Consider the following 22,014-nt stretch of genomic DNA (forward strand, 5'->3'; position numbering starts at 1 on the left):
AGTCCGAGAGTATAATCGCGGCCGGGCAGGGTACGTGGCTGAGGCCTTAGAGCAGCCCCTACTTCTTCCTCGGGACATGGAGGCCTACAGGCGGTGCACTCAGTCCGAGCTCTTCCTATCCCTTAAAAGGGATCTTGCGCTGGTAAGTAATCCTTTTGCTGCTTTGTCCATTTACTTGCTCCTGTTAGGTTATATACTCTTCTTTTAAGGACGCTCTTGTTTTGTCCGCAGATTACTCAGCAAGTCTTTGTGGCTGAGGAGTTTTGCCGTGATAGCCGCAATCTGGCTGAGGCTGAGACCCAGGCTCGGACAGAGGTGGAGAAAGCCTTGGGTTCTCTCAAGCATGATCACATTAAACTCACGGCTGAGCTCAAGGATTCGGAGCACCGACGTAAAAGTGCAGAGGCTGGCCTGAAGACTGCCGAGGATCAGGCGGAGGACCAGCGCAAACAGCTGTACACGGCTCAGCTTAACCTTACCACCGAGAGGCAGGCAGTGAAGGATCTCAGGGCTGCCCTGCAAAAGGTGGAGGATGAACTGAAGTTGGCAAGGGAGGAGGCCCAGCTGATCCGAGAGTCCACAGAGGCTGAGAAGAATGCTGCTCGCCAACTCGGGGCCGCAGAGACTGAGGCTCGGCTGTCCGAGGAGATCCCTGAGGTATGCAGGGAGTACTGCGACATTTCATGGGCTCATGCTCTTGATGCTGCAGGAGTTCCTGCGGACTCGGCACTGAGATCGCCCGAGAGCATCTTCTATCCTCCGGAGATCCGAGCTAACCCTGATGAAGTCCAAGTTGCTTCGGAGCAAGACCTGGCGGCGTCTGACGCCGTCCTTGTGCCTGTTGTGGCTAAGGATCTTGTGCCCGATGTGGCTGAGGGTCTTGCCACAGACTCTACAATTGAGGTTCCCCCTCCTCAGTCTGAGCAGAAAGAAGATCCTCCTGCTCAAGCCTAGCCTTTTAGGCTTTCAACCTCTGTAAATAGTTTTCATTATATATATTTTTTTATTTTGTTTCATTTTCCTTTTAAATGAGAGTTGTCCTATTCTTCCCTTTTTTTGTAAGGACCTCTCTTTCTGATGTACTCGGAATATTAATATAATATGTTCATTTTGCTTACTGCGGATGTGTCAATAGCGTGCTTTTTTTTTTAAACATTTGCAACGAGGTAGATACAAGCAAACGGTCAAAGTAAAAATGGGTCTTTGGGTTGCTTATTTGAGGGTCGCGATGGTGCTGAACTGTGCGCATGTATTGAAAGTGATTCCCTTTAAGTAACAATCTCCCAATCTATCATAAGTAATAATCTCCCCAAGAGTCTGTGGTCCGAGGAGCCAGGCAGTACTTAGGTTCTGCTTAAAACTATGACTTGTCATGAGCAATAATTTCCCCTAGAGTCTGTGGTCCGAGGAGCCATGCAGGACTTAGGTTCTGTTTAAAACTATGAGCTGTCATGAGTAATAACTTCCCCAAAAGTCTGTGGTCCGAGGATCCATGCAGGACTTTGGTTATGCTTAAAGCTTATAAATAGTTGGCTTAAATAACAATTACCCCCAAGTCTGTGGTCCGAGGAGCCATGCAGGACTTGGGTTCTGTTTAAAACTTATAAATAACCGGTTTTAAATGACAATTTCCCCCAAGTTTGTGGTCCGAGGAGCCATGCAGGACTTGGGTTCTGTTTAAAACTTATAAATAATTGTAATGTCAACTGGAAAGCGGCAAATAGTCATGAAAGAGAACATACGCTAAGCCATTCTTATTAATAATAATACCTCCTGAGGTTATTTACATTCCATGGTCGAGGTACAGCTTTTTCATCCAAATCTTCTAAGTAGTAGGCGCCTATTCCGGCCACGGACGTGACTCGGTAAGGTCCCTCCCAATTGGGCCCCAACTTGCCCCAAGAGGGGTTCTTTGCGCTGCCAAGAACCTTCCTCATCACGAGATCACCTGGACCCAGAGGCCGCAGCTTGACGTTAGCATCATACCCTTGTCTTAGCTTCTGGTGGTAATAAGCCATGTGAATCGTGGCCTTCTCCCTCCTTTCCTCGGCTAGATCCAGACTTCTTCCTAGCAACTCATCGTTATCGTTTGGCGTAAGCGAGCTAGACCTCAATGTGGGGAAATTGTTCTCGATCGGGAGCACAGCCTCAGCCCCGTAAGTCATTGAGAAGGGGGTCTCACCGGTGGAACGCCGTGGCGTTGTCCGATAGGTCCATAAGACGTGCGGTAATTCTTCTACCCATCTCCCCTTTGACTCATCCAATCTTTTCTTCAATCCGTTCAATATGACCTTGTTTACGGCCTCGACCTGCCCATTTCCTTGGGGATATGCGGGGGTGGAATATCGATTAAGGATCCCAAACTCACGGCAATACTCCCTGAAATTCTTGCTGTCAAACTGAAGGCCATTGTCGGAAATGAGTGTCCTCGGAGTTCCGAAGCGGGTGATGATGTTCTTCCAGATGAATTTCTGGGCGTCCACGTCCCTAATGTTGGCCAAAGGTTCAGCCTCCACCCATTTAGTGAAGTAATCGGTTCCGACTATTATGTATCGCTTGTTCCCCGCAGCCTTGGGGAAAGGTCCGACAATATCAAGGCCCCACTGCGCGAATGGCCATGGACTGGAGAGTGGGTTGAGAACCCCTCCGGGTTGGTGGATATTTGGGGCGAATCTTTGGCACTGATCGCACTTCTTAGTGTACTCCTGGGCTTGTCTCTGCATGTTCGGCCACCAGTATCCTTGGGTGAGTGCCCTGTGCGCCAGCGATCTTCCTCCGGTGTGACTTCCACAAATTCCTTCATGCAGCTCTTCAAGAAGAGATTCGGACTCCTCCGGATGTACGCAGAGTAGGTATGGTCCAGAGTAGGAGCGCCGATAAAGCTTGCGGTCCTCTGACAGCCAAAAACGAGGAGCATTTCTACGTATCTTCTCGGCTTCTAGTCTTTCTTCCGGTAGGATCTCATCTTGGAGGAAATTCTTTAGGGGGTCCATCCAACTGGGGCTCTGTCTTATCTGATGGACTTGGATCGGGTTTGCGCTGATGGGACTGGCCTTAACTAGATCTTCGACTAGGATTACTCGTGGCGAATTGCGTGCCGAGGACGTGGCAAGTGTAGCCAGCGAGTCTGCGTGAGTGTTTACGCTCCTGGAAATGTGCGTTAAATTGAAGGATTTAAAGCTCTCCTGTAGCCGTTTGACCTGTCCCAGATACTCTTGCATCCTAGTATCTCGAGCTTCCAACTCTCCCATCACTTGTCCGACCACTAATCTAGAGTCCGAGAAGGCTTCAATTATTCTCCCACCCAACCTTTGAACCATTGTCATTCCTTGAAGTAAGGCTTCGTATTCGGCTTCATTGTTCGTAGCCGAGAATCCGAGTCTTAATGACTTTTCAACGACAGCGCCGTCTGGCGATATTAAAACTATCCCAACTCCTGATCCTCTCTGATTGGCCGCGCCATCCACGTAGACCTTCCAATGCACGGTCTCGCCGGCTGAAACTGTGCCAACCAGCTTTCCGCCCAGGCCTTTCATCTCGGTCATTGTTTCTATAGAGGGCTCAGCAAACTCTGCTACCAAGTCCGCGAGGACCTGTCCCTTGACGGAGGGTCTGGGCATATATTTAATATCAAAAGCCCCCAGAAGAGCACTCCACATGGCGATCCTTCCTGTGTAGTCAGCACTTCGAAGCACGGCTCGAAGTGGAAGCTGAGTCAGGACGATGACCGTGTGCGCCTGAAAGTAATGAGGAAGCTTTCGGGTTGCATGCACTATCGCCAGAATTGCCTTTTCTAGGGGTAGGTATCGCACCTCGGCTTCATGTAGTGACTTGCTCACATAGTACACCGGTCGCTGCACTCCATTATCATCCCGTATTAATACCAGGCTTACAGCGTGGGGAGCTACGGCGATGTAAGCAAACAGCACCTCGTCTGCCTCCGGACTGGACATGATGGGTGGTCGGGACAGGTAGTCCTTGAGCTGCTGGAAAGCCTGAACGCAATCCTCCGACCACTTAAACTTTTTCCACTTGTTTATCAGGAGATAAAAAGGTCGACATCGATCCGCCGATCGTGATATGAACCGGCTTAAGGCCGCAATCATGCCAGTGAGCTTCTGCACTTCCTTCGGGTTCCGAGGAGTCTGTAGACTGTTAATGGCTTTGATTTGGTCAGGGCTTACTTCTATCCCTCTATGGGTGACCATGTACCCTAGGAATCTCCCCGACCCGACCCCGAATGAACATTTGGAAGCATTCAGCCGCAACCGGTGCTCCCTTAAGATAGCGAAGATAGTTCCCAGGTCTTGTACGTGCTCGGACACCTTCTTGCTCTTTACAACCATATCGTCTATATACACCTCAATAATCTTGCCCAGTTGCGGTTCGAACATCCGAGTCATCATCCTCTGGTAGGTTGAGCCCGCGTTCTTTAACCCGAAGGGCATCACCTTATAATGGTAATTTCCGAGGGGCGTCATGAAAGCCGTTTTTTCTTGGTCCTCCAGCGCAAGGGGTATCTGATGATAGCCCTGGAAGGCGTCCAGGAAGCTCATTCGAGGATGTCCCACAGTTGCATCCACCAATCGATCAATTTTGGGAAGGGGGAATGGATCCTTGGGGCACGCCTTGTTCAGGTCCGTGAAGTCCACGCAGACCCTCCATTTCCCCGTCTTTTTCTTCACCACCACTGTGTTCGCCAGCCATTCAGGGTAAAAGACCTCTTTGATAGCCCCTGCTCTTTTCAACTTGGCCACTTCGTCTCTCACGGCACCAGCGTGCTCCTTTGAGGGGCGTCGGGGCGGTTGTTTCCTCGGAGTAGAAGAGGGGTTGACGTTCAGGTGGTGGCAGATGAGGCTGGGATCAACTCCAGGGGCATCGTAGGCGTCCCAAGCGAATACATCAACATTCTCTCTGAGAAATTCGATCAGTTCCTCCTTTTCCTGAGACGGTAATTCAGAGCCGACCTGAAAGAACTTCTCCGGGTCGTTGCCGACAGCAACCCTATCTAAACCTTCACACCTTATCTCCTCGGCCAGCCCCTTGTCTTGCTCTGCCGAGGAGGCTGGTTGCTATAAGCTCTCTGGGATCGAGGTCTCGACCAAGGGCCGATGTAAAATGGCGGCCACCACACACTTCCTGGACACGGCCTGATCTCCTCGGATCTCTTCCACTCGTCCTCTGGAGGGGTATTTCACTTTCTGGTGAAGTGTGGAGGTCACGGCCTCTAGGCTGTGGATCCAGGGCCTTGCGACTATCGCGGTGTAGGGTGAATAAGCGTCGACCACGATGAAATTTACCTCCACCACTTCCGCCCCAGTCTGCACGGGAAGTCGGATTTGCCCCTTTGGTGTAACGAGCTTCCCCTCAAAGCTGAGGAGGGGGGAGTCATAAGCTGTCAGATCTTCTGGCTTCAGATTCAGCCCCTTGTATAGGTCGGGGTACATTATCTCCACCGCACTTCCAGAGTCTACTAATACCCTTTTCACATCGAAACCCCCAATCCGCAAGGTGACCACCAAGGCGTCATCGTGAGGCTGAATTGTTCCTTCCTTATCCTCATCCGAGAATCCCAGTATCAAAGAGCTTCCCTTCTTTATCCTTTTGGGCTCCCTTTGTCTGCCCTCGGAGGGAAGACAGTCCACGGCTAATACCCTGGGGATGGGTGGCCCAGTTCTTCCTGGTGCAGCGAGGATGACATGTATCGTCCCGGTGGGGGGTCTTAAAGACACGTCTCTTCGAGGTTCTTGTGTTGCTGGGCCAGGATGGCCGCTCGATGGGTGTAGCAGGTGACGTAGCTTTCCTTCTCGGACCAATTGATCTAGGTGATTCCACAGACTCCTGCAGTCCTCAGTAGTATGCCCGTGGTCCTGATGATATTGGCAATACAGGTTCTGATTACGGTTGGCAGGGTTTCCAGCCATCTTTCCCGGCCATCTGAAATAGGGTTCATCCCTTACTTTTTCCAGTACCTGTTGCACCGGCTCTCTGAATACGGCATTCACTGTTTGCGGGTTGCTCTGCCCAGTTTGTCGCGGAAAATCTCTCCTCGGCTGACCAGGATTGTGACGTTCCGTCCTGAAATCACTTCCTTTAAAGGGGACAACCTTCTCCTTCCCCTTCCCTTGCAGCTGATCCTCCTCCACCCTTTTGTACTTGTCGATCCTATCCATTAACTGTTGGACGTCAGTAACTGGTTTTCCGGTGAGGGATTTCCTCAAGCCATGCCAGGTAGGGAGGCCGCTTTTGAACGTGCTGATAGCAACGTTATCATGGTCGTCGTCTAAATCGTTATACACTTCCCAATACTTATCCGAGTATGCTTTCAGAGTTTCCCCTTCATGCATGGACAAGGACAGCAGCGAACTGAGCGGTCGAGGGACTCTGGTATTTGTAATAAAGCGGGAGCAAAAAGCTTGAGTGAGCTGCTTGTAGGAGCCTACGGAGTTTGTCCTCAGGCTGTTGAACCACCTCATTGCCATCGATCCCAAGCTGGACGGGAAGATCTTGCACATTAGGGCTTCGTTTTGTGAATATATCGCCATTTTCTGGTTGAATTGACTCACGTGCTCTACCGGGTCCGTTCTGCCGGTATAGATGACGAACACCGGTTGGTTAAAGCGTCTTGGCAGCTTAGCCCCTTCGATTCTATTCATGAAGGGTGATCTTGAAACCTGATCCAACGCCTTCTTCATGGCGTCGCTCCCTGAACCTCTGCTGGACGGGATCTCATACTTCCGTACTGGGCGTGGTTCCTTTACGTAAGAAAAAGTCTCGCTTGGGGGGGTCCTTGACCTTCGTCTGTAACTCATGTCCTCCGCCTTAGAAGACTCGCCTGAGTCAGAGGGAGATCGTCTTCGCTGTACACGTCGTAGCTTCCTTTTCAGGTCATCTATCTCTCGCTGCATGGCCTGGTGACTATTTCGCCTCTGAGACACGTGACTTCCTATCTCTGTGTGACTTTGACTCGTCCGGGTGGTATGCGCAGTCCCCTCACGATTCCCCCTGCTGCCCTGGTTGGTTGGGTTATTTTGCCTCTGGGACTCGGCGGGTTGTGTTCGTTGGGAGTTAGCTTGATGAGGATCCTCCTGGTGTGGATCTATTTCTTCCATGCTCGACTGTCGCACTAGCTGATGCCCTAGCTTTTCCCACAGACGGCGCCAATTGTAGTTGCACGATTTTCCTGGCCCAACTGACGTTGGTCCGGCCCTGGTCCAAAGCACAACCCACAATAAATACTTGTAGAGAATGGGTTAAAGAGCTTGGCCTCAATGACACTAGCGGGTCTATTGCATGTAGTATACTGCTTGCAGAAAGAAAAATAAGAACACCAAGAAGGATTCCTCCAGTTTGATTTTATTTCTCTTTTTCTCTCTTACAGTTCTCCTAGTTCTGCCCCCCTCTCTTTGAGGGACTTCATTTACATTATATATTCTTCATCTTTTCATCCCAGCCTTACACCTGTTAGCCATCCAAGCATCCACTCGAGCACCTGTCCCATCAGACGCCCTCATCAGACTCTTTGTGAGTTGCAGAGGCCAAGGCGATACTGTTCAGGGGTCTTTTCCTCATTAATGCGGCCAAGAGGGTGGTTGGGGCGCAATTAATGTGGTGGTAGCCTTCAGTGAGATATTTTAAATTTAATTCGTTTTATATGTTGGGGAAGGTGAGCTGAAATGGCTGAGCAGAGTTTCTCGTCTGGCTTCATGATGTCCGAGGACGAATTGCTTCTCGGACGGGTTTCCTTGGAGCTGCTGGGGTTGGTAATGCTGCATAGGAGGCTCCTCCTCGGATAGTAAGCTCCTCGGATGGGCCTGAGTTCGGAATAGCCCATCATTTCTGGGCCGGCCCCCACAATTATAATAAAAGAATGTTATATCCGTGGTCTTCTTGTTAAGAGGACAACTCAAGAAAGTTGCATACACCCAATGCCATGATTCAAAAAAAAAAAAAATAATAATAATAATAATAAATAACAATATAAATAAATCTTAATATCCCATGATTCCAAATCTCAATTTCCTCCATTTTCATTCAAACAGTTACACGTTAATAAACAAGAAATTTCAAATCAATTACAGTTTCCCTAAAAATTTTGCCATTATATTTAGGAATTAATTTTTTTTTTATAACTTTTATAATCTCGGGTAATATTATTTGTTTGATATTAGGAAAAATTTAAAAACTAATTAACATATATAACAAATTACTTTATTTCAAACAGTTTAGGTATAGATTTATTCGACTATAAAAAAGATAATCATAGGTTACATCATTTTAGAGTTAAAGAATATTTTTTAGCATACTTATGACAGGCTTCATCACTTCTTGTGTAAATAATATTTCTCCTCCATCGTTCAAAATGTTTAATGCGAGAAAGGATATATGACAATTGTTAATTTATTGCACAATTCTCCCATTATTTTGAGTCTCAGGTAACAATTGTTATCAAATCCTCTCACATGGGAAAAAAAATCGTACAATTGGTGCCCACATTGAACAGTTAAAACATTTATGCATTTTTTAAAATGTTTGTGATATCCTTTCCAAGGCTGTGCAGGAATACAAAGAACATTGCAAAAATGGTCGGGTGCCTGACAGGTCATCAGGAATTAATAATTAGAATACTCTCCTAAATAATATCCTTACAAATTTAAAAAAGATTGTCAACATTATTAAACTTTGGTGGAATTTTAATATATTCTAATTATGTTTATTTTAAATATATCTATGCATATGCATGAATTATAAATTAGTTATAGATAATACACACTGAAAAAATATTCTTTTCGCATAGGCCAACACTTGATATGAAAGACTATTTATATATTTTCTTTCTAAGGTGATAAAGTGGGTCAATAATTATCTTATGCATATGATATATGTATTATTTTCTCATAATGTGTGTTTATGTAGACCCTACAATCATGTAAGACCTACATTAAGTGGAATAATGTGAATATCAAATACATGAAATATGTCCATCTCAAAATATGTTATGTTCCCCTCCCTCCTCTCCTCCAAACATATGCAAAGGGCCTGTGTCTATTGTATAGTCTTCATTGGATTTAATTGCAAGTCCGGGATATTCACCATGGCTACTTCACTAGTGAGAAACAAGACCAATATGTACGATTGGAACTTGCCATGGCAATTATTGGAGAGGTTGATGGCCATGGGATAGTCTGCTTCACTCCATATTCATTTTATGAATGATTCCATCTAAACACAAATGCATGACTCGAAGCAGGAATAGACACCTCATAGAACTGTCTTCACATCTTTAACCTCGTACCCAAATGAGTAATACTAAATTATGTACAACTTTTTGGGCCTGGGTACTATGTTTAAAATATATAGATTTGCCAGCATCCATCATTTAATTAAGAGGAGTAATTGTAGGAAATATTTTTAGAAACTGATAACATGACTTGTGGTTGAAGTAACGACACTCTCACGCTATTCTACTACTAATATCACTTTTATGAAAAGAAACGACAGAACAAGGTTGAATATACCCAACACCATGATTCAAGAAAAAAAAAATTATAAATATTGAAGATATTTGGAGAAATTTGAAAAAATAACATAACAAATTACTTTACTTATAACATTTTTAGATATAGATTTTATTCTACTATAAAAAAGATAATCACAGTTTACAATAGTTTAAGAATACTTTTTAGCACACTTATAATATGCTTCATCACTTCTTTTGTAAATATTTCCCCTCCATCGTTCAAGATTTTGAATGTGAGAAATGGTATAAGACAATTGTTTATGGCACAAGTCTCCCATTTTTTTGAGTCTCAAGCAGCAATTGTTGTCCAAGCTCTCTCTCCTGTAAAAAATATAATCATACAATTGGTGCCCACATTGGACAGTTAAAACATTTATGCATTTTCCTAAACGTCTGTAATATCCTTTCCAAGGTTGTGGAGGAAATTTGTGGCCATGCCAATATATTGGCTTTCCTTGATCTTCTGGTGCAATTGGTTTACGGCCCTCTGAGGCTACAAAGAGTACTGCCACAAATATAAAGAACATTGCCAAAATGGCTGAGAGCTTGCAATGTAGATTTGCCATGATGTGAATCAATGGACAAAGCTTCCTTTCTTGGTGGAAGAAAAACTTTTTGGGATGGTTATGCATAGTTTGGGGTATTGGGTTTATATATGATTTGTGCAAGAGGTAAAAAGAAACTGTCTTTATGTTTTCATCGAAATGCATTTATTCTTCATCTATGAGTCTTTATATATGCGAACTTCTAAACAGACGAATTAAAGGCAAAGTAATTAATTCAGTATTTTCTTTGAAACTCATTTATATTAATTGCACTCCAATTTTGTGTAAGTGTCATTTCATTCTTACTTATAGCTAGATTCATGAATTAAAATTGGGTCCTGTTAACGTGTGCTATCAAGATTTGTTAATTACCATTTTTAAATAGTTTTGATACAATTTTTACAGAAAATATTAAAAAAAAAATGCCAAAAAAATCAATTAATTTTTCATTTTTCCATAGTTTCTAAAAATGATTTTAAAACCAATTTCCTTAAGGTGTCCATTAGCTTTTCCCATCAAAATTTCAAAAGAGCAAAAAGACTTGTTAAAATTTATTAAACTTTTATATGACATTTTTTTTTTTTTTGTAATGTAACACCAATACTTCTAACATATTAAAATTATTTTAAATTAGTGGCGGAGTCAGAATTTGAGTTTAAGGAGAGGGGGGGGGGGGAGGCAAGATTAAAAACATAAGATTAGAAGTAAAATTTATCAAAGACATCTCAAGTTCAAATACCACTCTCCTCATTCGTTGTAAACTATGAATTATAGGCCAAAATGGCTATAAAATCCTAACTATATAGTTACTAGTTTCAGTTTCCAAACTATATCATTTACTAGCATCTTGAGTCTTAAAGACTCGATTTTGGCTTATAAATCGAGTCTCAAAGACTTGATTTCTATGGTCCGATCTGGCATATTTTTTCACATGGCGATGACATGGAAATCGAGTCTTAAAGACTCGATTTCTAACTTTTATAACTATAGGAACCCAACCCAGCCAGAACAGAACATCAGAGAAGAAAAAAAAAACCAGAAATAGAAAGAGAGAAGATCAAGATTGGAGTCGGTGAGCCAGGCAGACCACCATCGTGCGCGACCCAGGCAGACCACCGCCGCGAGACCTAAGCCGCGCACCATGCGCGAACCAGCGCCAGGTCACGCGTGGCCTGGGTCGCGCCCCGTCACGACCTGGGTTGCGCGTAGGCTGTGCATCGTGCGTGACCCAGGTCGCGACGGCGCGCGACGCAGGCCGCGCACCATGCACGACCTAGGTCGCAACGGTGTGCGACCTCGATCGCGACGGGGCACGACCCAGGCCGTGCAAGACCCAAGTCGCGCGCGGCCCAGGCTTGCTTCAGCTTCTATCTAATCTGATTCTTCCTTCTCCCTCTAATCTAAGTCTTCTTTCTCCCTTTGATCTCCTTCTGGATTTCTTAAATTTTTTTTGGGTATTTGGCTTGTACGAGAGACTGTGAGACTTAGAATTTTTTCAAATTTTTTTGGTTTATAAATCGAGTCTTAGAGACTCGATTTCCAGATGGGTAAGAAATGCCAGATCAGAACATGGAAATTGAATCTTTGAGACTCGATTTATAGACCAAAATCGACTCTCTTAGACTCAAGATGCTAGTAAATGATATAGTTTAGAAACTGAAATTACTAACTATATAGTTAGGATTTTAGGGCCATTTGGCCATTTTCGCCTGAATTATACCTAACAATAGTTTAAAAATAGGACCCACTGAGCGTTTTTTTTTTTTTTTTTTGGTTGATAAAAATAGCAAGACTTTATGGAATGAAAACAAAAAATAAAAACATTGCTATTTTAATAAAACTTGGATATAACACTCATAACATCTGACTAAGCTCTCAACTGATGGAATCTTGGCCATAGATGACTTTGGCTAAAACCAAGGGAATTACCTTTGAATATGATAGGCCAAGAATGTATTGATCCCTTGTTATTAATCAATTGATTAATTAGCCGAGTTTATTAATTAATCAAATTAACATGCAAAGCGTGTGGTAGCACAAACAAATCACCAATTAAACTAAGTGTAGCGGAAATTAAATTGATACGGTGATTTGTTTACAAATGGGGAAAACCAACAAGGCAAAAACCCCACTGGGTGATTTTAAGGTCACTACTCTCGAGAATCCACTATTATCACAACAAACTGTTACAAGTAAAGGAATTCCAATACCTTATACTAACCTACAGTTGAACCCTTACCCCAATACCCAATTGGACTTGTTCTGTAGTAACAATCTCTCCTTGTAATGCACGGCTCCTAGTACATGACTAACAAATTGCACGGATCCCAGTATGCGACTTCAATCACCAACTAGAGAAGGTTGTTGGCTGCAAAGTTCTTTAGTTCATCTAGATGATGAAGATCAAGAAGATGCTTAGTCACAAAACCCTACGGTGTACAAACACAGCAACTTTTTCACAAGAAAGATGAATTAGGGCAAATTCTATCTCCAGTCACAATTTGCTTGAACAAACTTTGCTCAACACTTGTGCAACTTGTTCCACCTTTGACGGCCCTTAAAATAATCATTTTATATGTCTAGGGTTGTGAGAAAAGAAAGCCCAAACATACAATCATGGATTGGAGTCAAAATAGAACTGAAATTCTGTTTTTCATAAATCTCAACAAATGCCTTATCTGTCGAGCTACTGTTCAGCCACGGGGCTGGAACAGCTCTTCAAGCTCGATAGATGACTAGCTATCAAGCTAGCTATCGAGATTTAATGACAGGCACTTTCTCAGCTTGAATCTTGGACAAACTTGCATGACTTTAACACTTGATCTTGCAACAAGGTTTCTTGAAGTATTAAGCACATTCTAGATCTACCCAAATACAAGTAAAATGAGTTTTGTCAAAGGATTAGCCAATTATATAAATTAGTGACATATGTTCCTAAGAAGTGAATCACATATGTCCTAACAGAATATGAAGCTAATACATAAGATTTAGAGGATTAGAGCATATCTTGCAAGCTAGCAGGGATATCCTCTAACTTCACTTTACATTCAATGCTTAGGATAACTAGGGATGCCAACTTGAAAGCACACCTGTTACACGGCTTTGAAATAGAGTGTTTCTCAACTTCTAAAACTATGCAGCAATAGCAAACTCTCAAGAACCAATGGATCAGTCAACAAGAGTCCCTCATATAATTGAATTCTAATTAATTATTGTTAAAGATCAAAGTTCCGTGAGTCATAATATTTTATCAAAAAAGAAAACACTCTTGTGAGTCCATTATTAAGTTATCTACTAGTTCTTCTCAACTTGTCTCTTACTAAGGGAGGGCAAACTTATCCAAAAATATATTACTAGGGGCAAGCTAGACGTTAGACTCCCATATTAAAGGAATTTTGGGGGAGGTTAGGGGGGCACTTCCCCCCCCCCCCCCCCCCCCCTCCCTTGGCTTCGCCCCTGTTTTAAATCCATGTAAAACTACTTCTAGTTTTTTCTATATATAGCCAAAACTCAGAGAAAATACAATTAGATATTAATTATATTCTCAATTTTGCGTCACGTGTCTCATTCAATTTTTGATTTTTTTTTAAGTGAATTATTGAGTATAAAAATCTAAGCCTACATTTGGATTGCACTAAAATTATTTCAATGCCTGCGTTTGGCTTTTTAGTGGGTCTCGTGCACTGTTCATGGGACCCACAAGTACTCTTTTAAGCAAAATTTTCATAAAAATTGGGTCCTACGGCACTATTCACACATTTAAAAATTATTTTATTACAGTGTTTTCAATTTTCAATAATAAGCGGTATCCAAACAGACCTTTAGAGTTCAAATTTAATTAAATTCTAAATTGGATTTTAATTAGAATGAAATTTTTTGCCACACATCCATGTAAGATTTTAATTTTTGTAACAAGTGAACTATTTGGTGCAAAAACCATAGAGTTTAAAACCAACTATATTCTAAATCACACACACACACACACACACACATATATATAATGAGAAACCATTACATATTTTAGAAATATATGGTTTAAAAAAGTATAAGTTAATACCATGTATAATTTGAACCTCTTCTAAAAAAAAAAAGTTTAACTGTATAATTGTGATTATTTTTAATTATATCCATGCATACGCACGAGATTACACACTAGTTTAAATAACATTTGAAACCATTTCCAATCCATTTAAAACCAATCTAGATTTACTTTAAAAAAAATAAAAACAAAAATTTCAATGAAAAATTTAATCATGATCTTAAAAGTCAATTATTCACATCTTATCTGTAAAGTTTACACATAAAATAAATTTTATGCTTCACAATAACAAAATTAAGTTAAGAAGTAATTTTTTTTTTCATAAAACAAAACCATTAAGAATGAAAAATTGTTCTAAGAGGTCATCAAGAACTTATAATTTGAATATTCTACTAAATAATATCCTTACAATTCTAAAAATGGTCATCAATATTATTAAACTTAAATAGAAATTTTAATATACATCAAATGATGTTCATTTTTAAACACATCCTTGTGTATGCATGAGTCACAAGTTAGTTATAGATAATATGTAGCGGAAAATATTCTTTTTGCATAAGCCAACACTTGATATAAAAGGCTATTTATATATTCTCTTTCTAAAGTGATGAAGTAGGATCAATAATTATATGTTCTCAAAAAAAAAAAAGGTCAATAATTATATTATGTATATGATATATGTATTATTTTCTCATAATATGTATATGTGTAGACCCTACAGTCATGTAAGACCTTCATTAATAGGAATAATGCGAATATCAAATACATGGAATATGTCCATCTCAAAATATGTTCAGTTCTCTTCCTTCCTCTCCTCCAAACATGTGCAGAGGGCCTGTGTCTAGTCTTCATTGACTTTAATTTCAAGTCCAGGATGATCACCATGACTACTTCACTAGTGAGAAACATGACCAATATAACCTATTGGACCTCGCTATGGCAATTGTTAGAGAGGTTGATAGGATGGCCTGCTTCACTCCATATTAATTTTATGCATGATTCCACAGAGGCATGACTCGAAGCAGGTGTAGCCACCTCGTAGAAAATGTGTTCATATCTTTAAGCTCCTACCCAATTGAGCAACAATGTGAATTTTGTGCAACTTTTTGGGCCTGGGTACTATGTTTAAATTAAATTTATAGATTTTCCAGAACCCATCACTTAATTAAGAGAAGAATAATTGCAGGAAATGTTTTTAGAAACTGATTACATGACTTGTGATTGAAGTAACATCATTTTCACGTGATTCTATCACTAGCATCACTTTTATAATGATAAACAACTCAACAAGGGTGTATATGCCCAACACCATCATTCAAGAAAATAAATAACAATAAAAATAAATATAAATACTGAAGATATTTGGAGAAATTTGAAACATAACATAACAAATTACTTTATGTATGATAGAGTTAGATATAAATTTATTCCACTTAAAAAAATAATAATCAAAGGTTTCATCAATTTAAGAATATTTTTTAGCACACTTATAATAGGTTTCATCACTTCTTGTGTAAATATTTCTCCTCCATTCTTTAAGTTGTGGAATGTGAGAAAGGGTATATGCCAATTGTCTAGTGCACAATTTTCCCATTTTTTTGAGTCTCGAGCAGCAATTGTTGTCCAAACTCTCTCTCCTGTGAAAAATATAATCGTACAGTTGGTGCCCACATTGGATAGTTAAAACATTTAAGCATTTTCCTAAATGTTTGTAATATCCTTTCCAAGGCTGTGGGGGAAATTGGTGGCCATGCCAATATATTGGCTTTCCTTGATCTTGTGCTGCAACTGGTTTACGACCCTCTGAGGCTACAAAGAACATTGCCACAAATATAAAGAACATTGCCAAAATGGCTGGGAGCTTGCAATGCAAATTTGCCATGATGTGAATCAATTGACAAAGCTTCCTTTCTTGGTAGAAGAAAAAGTTTTTGAGATTGTTATGCATAGTGTGGGGTATTGGGTTTATATATATTTCATTTGTGCATGAGATAGAAAGAAACTGTCTAAGTTTTCATTAAATGCACTTATGCTTTAGTGACTTTATGTGAATTTCTAACTGGACCAATTAATGCAAAGTAATTAATATAGTATGGTTTTTTGAAACTCCTTCATTTTATGCTAATTATGGGTAAGAATTTATTTTCCCACTCTTAGTGTTTCATTCTATAGTTTAAACTTTACTAATTACAACTTGTCACGCATTATTTTTTCTTTATAAAATAATTATATAAAAAAAAGGGAACATATGACAAATATCAAATAGAACATCAAGAATATTATAGAAGATTTTTATTAATTACCTATACAAAATATATTTAAAATCTTATGACAAATTTTATATTTCATTATTAATTTTTTGTAAGGAAGTGATGCTTCTCAAGTGCAAAAGGCCAAATTCATGTTGGATGAATTCCAAACGGCCAACTTGCAGATATCTCGGGCTACAGTTGTGGAAATAAGATGGAACTCGCCAGCACCTTTGAGGTATAAAATGAATTGCGATGATGCCACTTTTGCAGTAGCTCAGTCAGCTGGGGTTGGCGTGGTTATCCGAGATAATACAGGCTAGGTAGTAGCAGCAATGAGTAAGCGAATACCTTATCCGTTAGGTCCTTTGGAAAGTGAGGCTATGGCAATGGAGGAGAGAGTTCTTTTCGCCTGGGATGTTGGTGTTTGTGAAGTAGTGTTTGAGTGTGACTCAAAGATTGTTTGCGACGCGCTTCTTGGACTAAGTGAACCTCCAGTAGTTATAGCTAATATCTTTGAAGGAATTCAGCATTACCTCAGAGATTTTAGGCAGTTTCCGGTATCTCATATTAGAAGATAAGGTAATCGCCCGGCTCATATCTTGGCTCAGTATGCCAAGCATGTTGATTCTTATGTAACTTGAATAGAGAAAAATTGTAATATCATTAAGTTTTCATAGCAAGATGTAACGGTTTTATCTTCTTCTTAATAAAATTTTGATCTTCTTATCAAAGAAAAAAGGAATGACACGGTATTTTGAACATTCAAGCTTAAGGCCCTTCCACTAAGGGCCCCCCTTCCCTACCAACCCCCCCCCCCCCCCCCCCCCCCCCCAAAAAAAAAATCCTTATTTAGGTAAGTACATTTTAGAGGAACAAGATTTTCTTCATTACATGATTTATTTTTTTGAAATTAATAGTGTGCGGAATGTTGTACTATTTAATTTTTAAACAAATACTACTAAATACATTTTCAAAATTTTTATATTTAATCTAACTATAAAATGGATAATTTTTCTTAGTAAAAAAAAATGTTTACCTACTAAACATTTTCAATACCAGAAATTTCAGATCAGCATTATTAGTCTTTAAATTTTTAATTCCTTTAATGGTTCCAAGGTGTCTAAGGTACTCTAGGATGTGGAAACCCCGCTAATAAAAAAGGTTGAATCTTGCGGTCTACCTCAAGCCTACTTTTCCAACAAAAAGTATATTTTGGTGCAACACTATTGGAAGCAAAAGAGGTGGCAAAAAGGCAAAAGGGAGAGGAAGGATTCATGGTCTAGATTCTATGGGAAAGAAAAAAAAAATGCTATTTGAGTGACTTTTGCATGTATAAATTATAATACATGCACAAAATTTTAACTTTATCATTTCCCATAAAATTATAAAATAAAATAAAACTCCATGCATTTCTTAAAAAGTAATGAAGTTGAGTGTGTGTAGTGTAAATTTAACTTCAAGCATGTGTTTAATATAATCTATATATATATATATATATATATTATAAAAACGAAGCCTTTGACCAATATTTGACTTTTTTTTTTTAAAGCTTCCATATTTTTACACTTCAGTATTATTAAAAAAAAAAAAAAAAAAAAAAACTATTCCTAACTAGGGGTGACAATTTGTGTTCACGTGTTAGGTTCGCATCGTGTTAATTCATGAGTATCCGATTATAGAGATCAACACTAACCCGACATGTTTATTAAACGGGTCAAAATTCCTCAACCTTAACATGACCCATTTATTAAACGGGTCAGTCATGTTGACTTGTTTATCAAATTTTATCAAAATGAAAAAAAAAATTATGAAAAAAAAAATAAATAAATATTTTTAATATAAAATACCGAATTAATGAGTAACTGCATCATAAATAATAATTCAAAATTAAAGTACATCCCAATATCACAAATAATCAATCATAATATCTCAAAGAAAATAAACCACAACAACTATATGTTGAATACTAACCCAACTCGTTTATTAAACGGGTCAGTCATGTTAACCTGAATATGACACAAATCTATTAAACCTCAACTTATAACCTATTAATTTCGTGTAATATCGTGTCGTGTTAGATTCACAAGTTGTGTCCAATTTTACTGCCTGTATTCCTAACCCGAAATTAATGTGAAATTAACAGAGAAGAAGCTGATGAAGTTCTTACAGGTAAAGTCAGAAAGGGACATTGAGAGGTGGGAAAGCAAAATTAAAAACTAAAAAGTAGAGGAGAGTCACGTGGGAAGGAAAATTCCAGAAAGGAACATACTTTGTAAATACCATTACATGCCTGCATATATACAAAAATGCCACCTTTGTTTTTTCTCTTTAAAGAATCAATCAGTTTGGAATAAACAAAAACATAGGTCAGCTGTTTCAAACACGAATTTATGGTCCTTATATTTGGGTTGTTATATATATATATATATATATATATATATATATATAGGAGGAGTGTTTATGACAGATGACTCAACTATAGAAGAAGATGATGTCCTCTTTTCTAAACCGCCTCCACCGCCCCTTCCAATTTTTTCTCTACCACCTATTGTCCCCGACAGCCAGACCTGTTTAACCCACTCATCAAGCACATATTCAAGACATTTGTTTACCATTGATAATATTTCTCCTTCCAGATGGCATGATGAATTTTTTAATATATATTTTATATATATATATATATATATATACATGAAATTCACTGAAATCACCCCATAAAAATCAATTAAAAAAAAAATCCACAAACTCGTATAAACCGGAATGGACTCCAATCCGTGCGATTCTAGGTGAAATTTTTATTTATACTGGGAGGACTGCTGATGTGGTCTTCCTTGACCAATGAGATGATATCATCTATGTAAATGTATGTGTGAGCTTCCTAATCAGCACAAGAAATAAAAAATAAAAATTACCATATAATATTACATTTGCATAAATAACAACATTTTATTGGTTAAAAGATTAGGAAAGACCACATCAATAGTCCTCCTGGTAGGCCTAATAATTTGTCCAAAATCAGACTTTTTGAAGAGAAAAAAAATAAGCAAAACAAATCTCAAAGTTAACAAAATGATACCAGAAGAAGGAAAAAAAAAAATTTTTGGGGGAATGAAATTGAAAAGAATATACTTGCGATGTGATAGAAGAGAGTCTAATTTGAAGCCTGGGCTAAAATTTGTTAAGTTAAACTTATAACAACCTTCACCATTGTCCTTTTGGCCGGCCTTCGTATCCATTTTGTGGTGTCTTCAACTTGAACCATAGAAATTCATGTAGATGCCTTATAATTGGTTATCTTTAAAACAGAAAACATGTATTGGTGTGTAGTATACACTATACATGCTCTGTCCTTGCCGTAACATGTAGTCTATAGTTATATCTGTAGGGTGAGTCAAGCATAAGTTGCTTAAATTGCTTTCTTTTATAATTTTAAGTATTCTTTTCTTCAAAAACAATATAATATAAAACACCCGAAAAGAACCTACTTAATTCTATTTTTCAACCTCAAATACCCAGCAAACAAATATGTTTGTGTTGTTAATGTGTTGTCTAAGCTTCTAATGATAGCTATTTCTATTTCTACTACCTGTTTCTATTGGAAAACACTGTATTGTTGCGGTTGGTGACATTGGGGTAACAACTATATTTTATATCAATTATATTCTGTTTTATATCAAGAAATATATGACAATCACACCATGTATATATTTCTTTTTATAAATTTGATAAGCGCATTACTTTTTTCTTTTTTTTTTTTTTTTTTTTTTTTTGAGAATTGAAGATAAGACCATTACTAAGTGAGAGATAAAAGGAAAAAAAATCTTTTGAAAATATATTACTATTTTTTTTAGATCTCTTTAAGTATTCTTTACGTGCATCGTACGTATGAGTTAACGACTAGTTTACTGTATACATTACATTCTAGTACATAAGAAAAATTATTTAAGTCAATTTTATATAATTTATTATATGCACTACCAATGCATGTAATATTCATGTTGAGTCCAATACTATGTGGAATCTATGCAAGAGCACAAGCCAAACGCTTAAGTTTTATCTTTATTAGCTTACCAAAGTCAATAGCGGGTGTGTCATTATGAATCAATATATAATAAGAAACGACTTAGTAATGTCAATAGATGATGTATCTTGATGAACACATTTTTTTTTATAGATATTTTCAACGTATAGGCTATGATGTCCGATAATAGAAAACTTTATCAATTAAGCTAATTGGAACTTACTGTCTTGATGAACTTATTAATATAAAAATTATAAGTTAATAATATATGATATGGCCATATATAGGAAGTGCACCATATATAAAAGACAAGAAGATAAGGAAGAAAGGTAGCCGCACGAAGAGAAAGAAGGGTATGCAGTATACAGAGGTTTTATTTGAAGAGAACAATTAAATCTAAGTGTACTTTTAATATTGATGGAGGAGAAGAACCCTCCTTGTGTTGAGCATATTCTGGCTTACTATGTATAACTTTTAACAATTTTAATAAAATTTAGGGATAATTACAACAAACCCACCTGAGGTTAGGCCCGTTTTTACATTACCTACCCGTAGTTTAAAACTTAACATTTTGCCCACCTGAACTTACTTCCGTTTAACCTCTGTTACCCACCTCTGTTAAAAATTATGTCTCTTTCCTCTCAAAACAAGAAAAAAAAAAAACAAAACCAAAAGAAAGCAAGATCAAAATGGGCATCTCTTAGAAGATGACTCAAATCAAAAAAATTTCAAACCTAGAACACATGATCAAAAATTTCTCATACTTGAAATATCTCTATGAGATCTTCCTGTTAGGTTGGGCGTGAGTGTGAGTCAGAGTGTAAGTGTGGTGGGAGAGAGCTCAAAGCCAACGATGGAGTCAACGGAGACATTGGCGATGCCCGAGGCTACGACGGTAGGCACATCGCCGATATCCAGCTCTGATCAAGATTCGAAGCTTCTCGCACCCATCCCGTCGAGAGTTCTTGGACATCCAGTGGCTGGAAAAGCCTTGGCGGCTTGTAGTAACTCCAACGCGGTGGTTCTCGGCTCCATTAAGGTGGGTTTCTTGTTGGGCTCAGTCTTCGATGCTGAGGTTACTCATGGACGAGGCTATCATGACTCTGTGTCCACCAGTGTTATGGTGGGTAGCTCGACAACAGCGACGATTGAGGCTCCGAGTCTGACAGTGGTGTCGCCGATCCTTGGTCAGTACCCATTGGGTGGTTCATAATCCTTTTTCTCCTCTCTCAGACCTGGGTGATGGGGTTGTTGATGAGTTTGTGGAAGGCAAAGATCATGTTGAAGTACAGAAGAGCCACCACCATGTTGATACGATGAGTTTGAAGTACAAAAGAGCCACCACCATGTTTATAATTTTATCGCATGATTTTTTTTTTCCAATGCTAAATATTTTACGAGAAAGATTAATGTTAATTGTTAAAGAAATAGATCATTACATAGAAACAATACCCTTGAACTCAACTCTGGAAACATGTGTTGCTGTCTCTGTCCTTGTATAGAGACACAAAACCCTCCAAGCTCTTTCAAAAAAATTCAAACCCTAACCTTTTGATTTGTGTTATGTTATGTTTTGGTTGTAAAAGCTGTTTTCTAACGGAAAAGCCAAAGGTGGGTAACGGATGGGTAACAGATTG

The 22,014-nt window shown here is 39.3% G+C and overlaps 1 protein-coding gene across 1 annotated transcript; it reads right to left on the bottom strand.

Annotated features, from left to right (window-relative positions):
* Nucleotides 1–1,712: 1,712 nt before the first annotated feature.
* On the bottom strand, nt 1,713–5,924 carry LOC126703807 (uncharacterized). The gene is made up of 2 exons (XM_050402879.1): nt 5,903–5,924; nt 1,713–5,053 (listed from the first exon to the last, which is right to left on the bottom strand). Exons 1-2 carry the CDS (start codon nt 5,922–5,924, stop codon nt 1,758–1,760), a joined length of 3,318 nt encoding a protein of 1,105 aa, XP_050258836.1. The 3' UTR covers nt 1,713–1,757.
* Between the last annotated feature and the right edge of the window lie 16,090 nt (nt 5,925–22,014).

This window comes from Quercus robur, chromosome 10 (genome assembly GCF_932294415.1).
Source record: "Quercus robur chromosome 10, dhQueRobu3.1, whole genome shotgun sequence".
NCBI lineage: Eukaryota > Viridiplantae > Streptophyta > Magnoliopsida > Fagales > Fagaceae > Quercus > Quercus robur.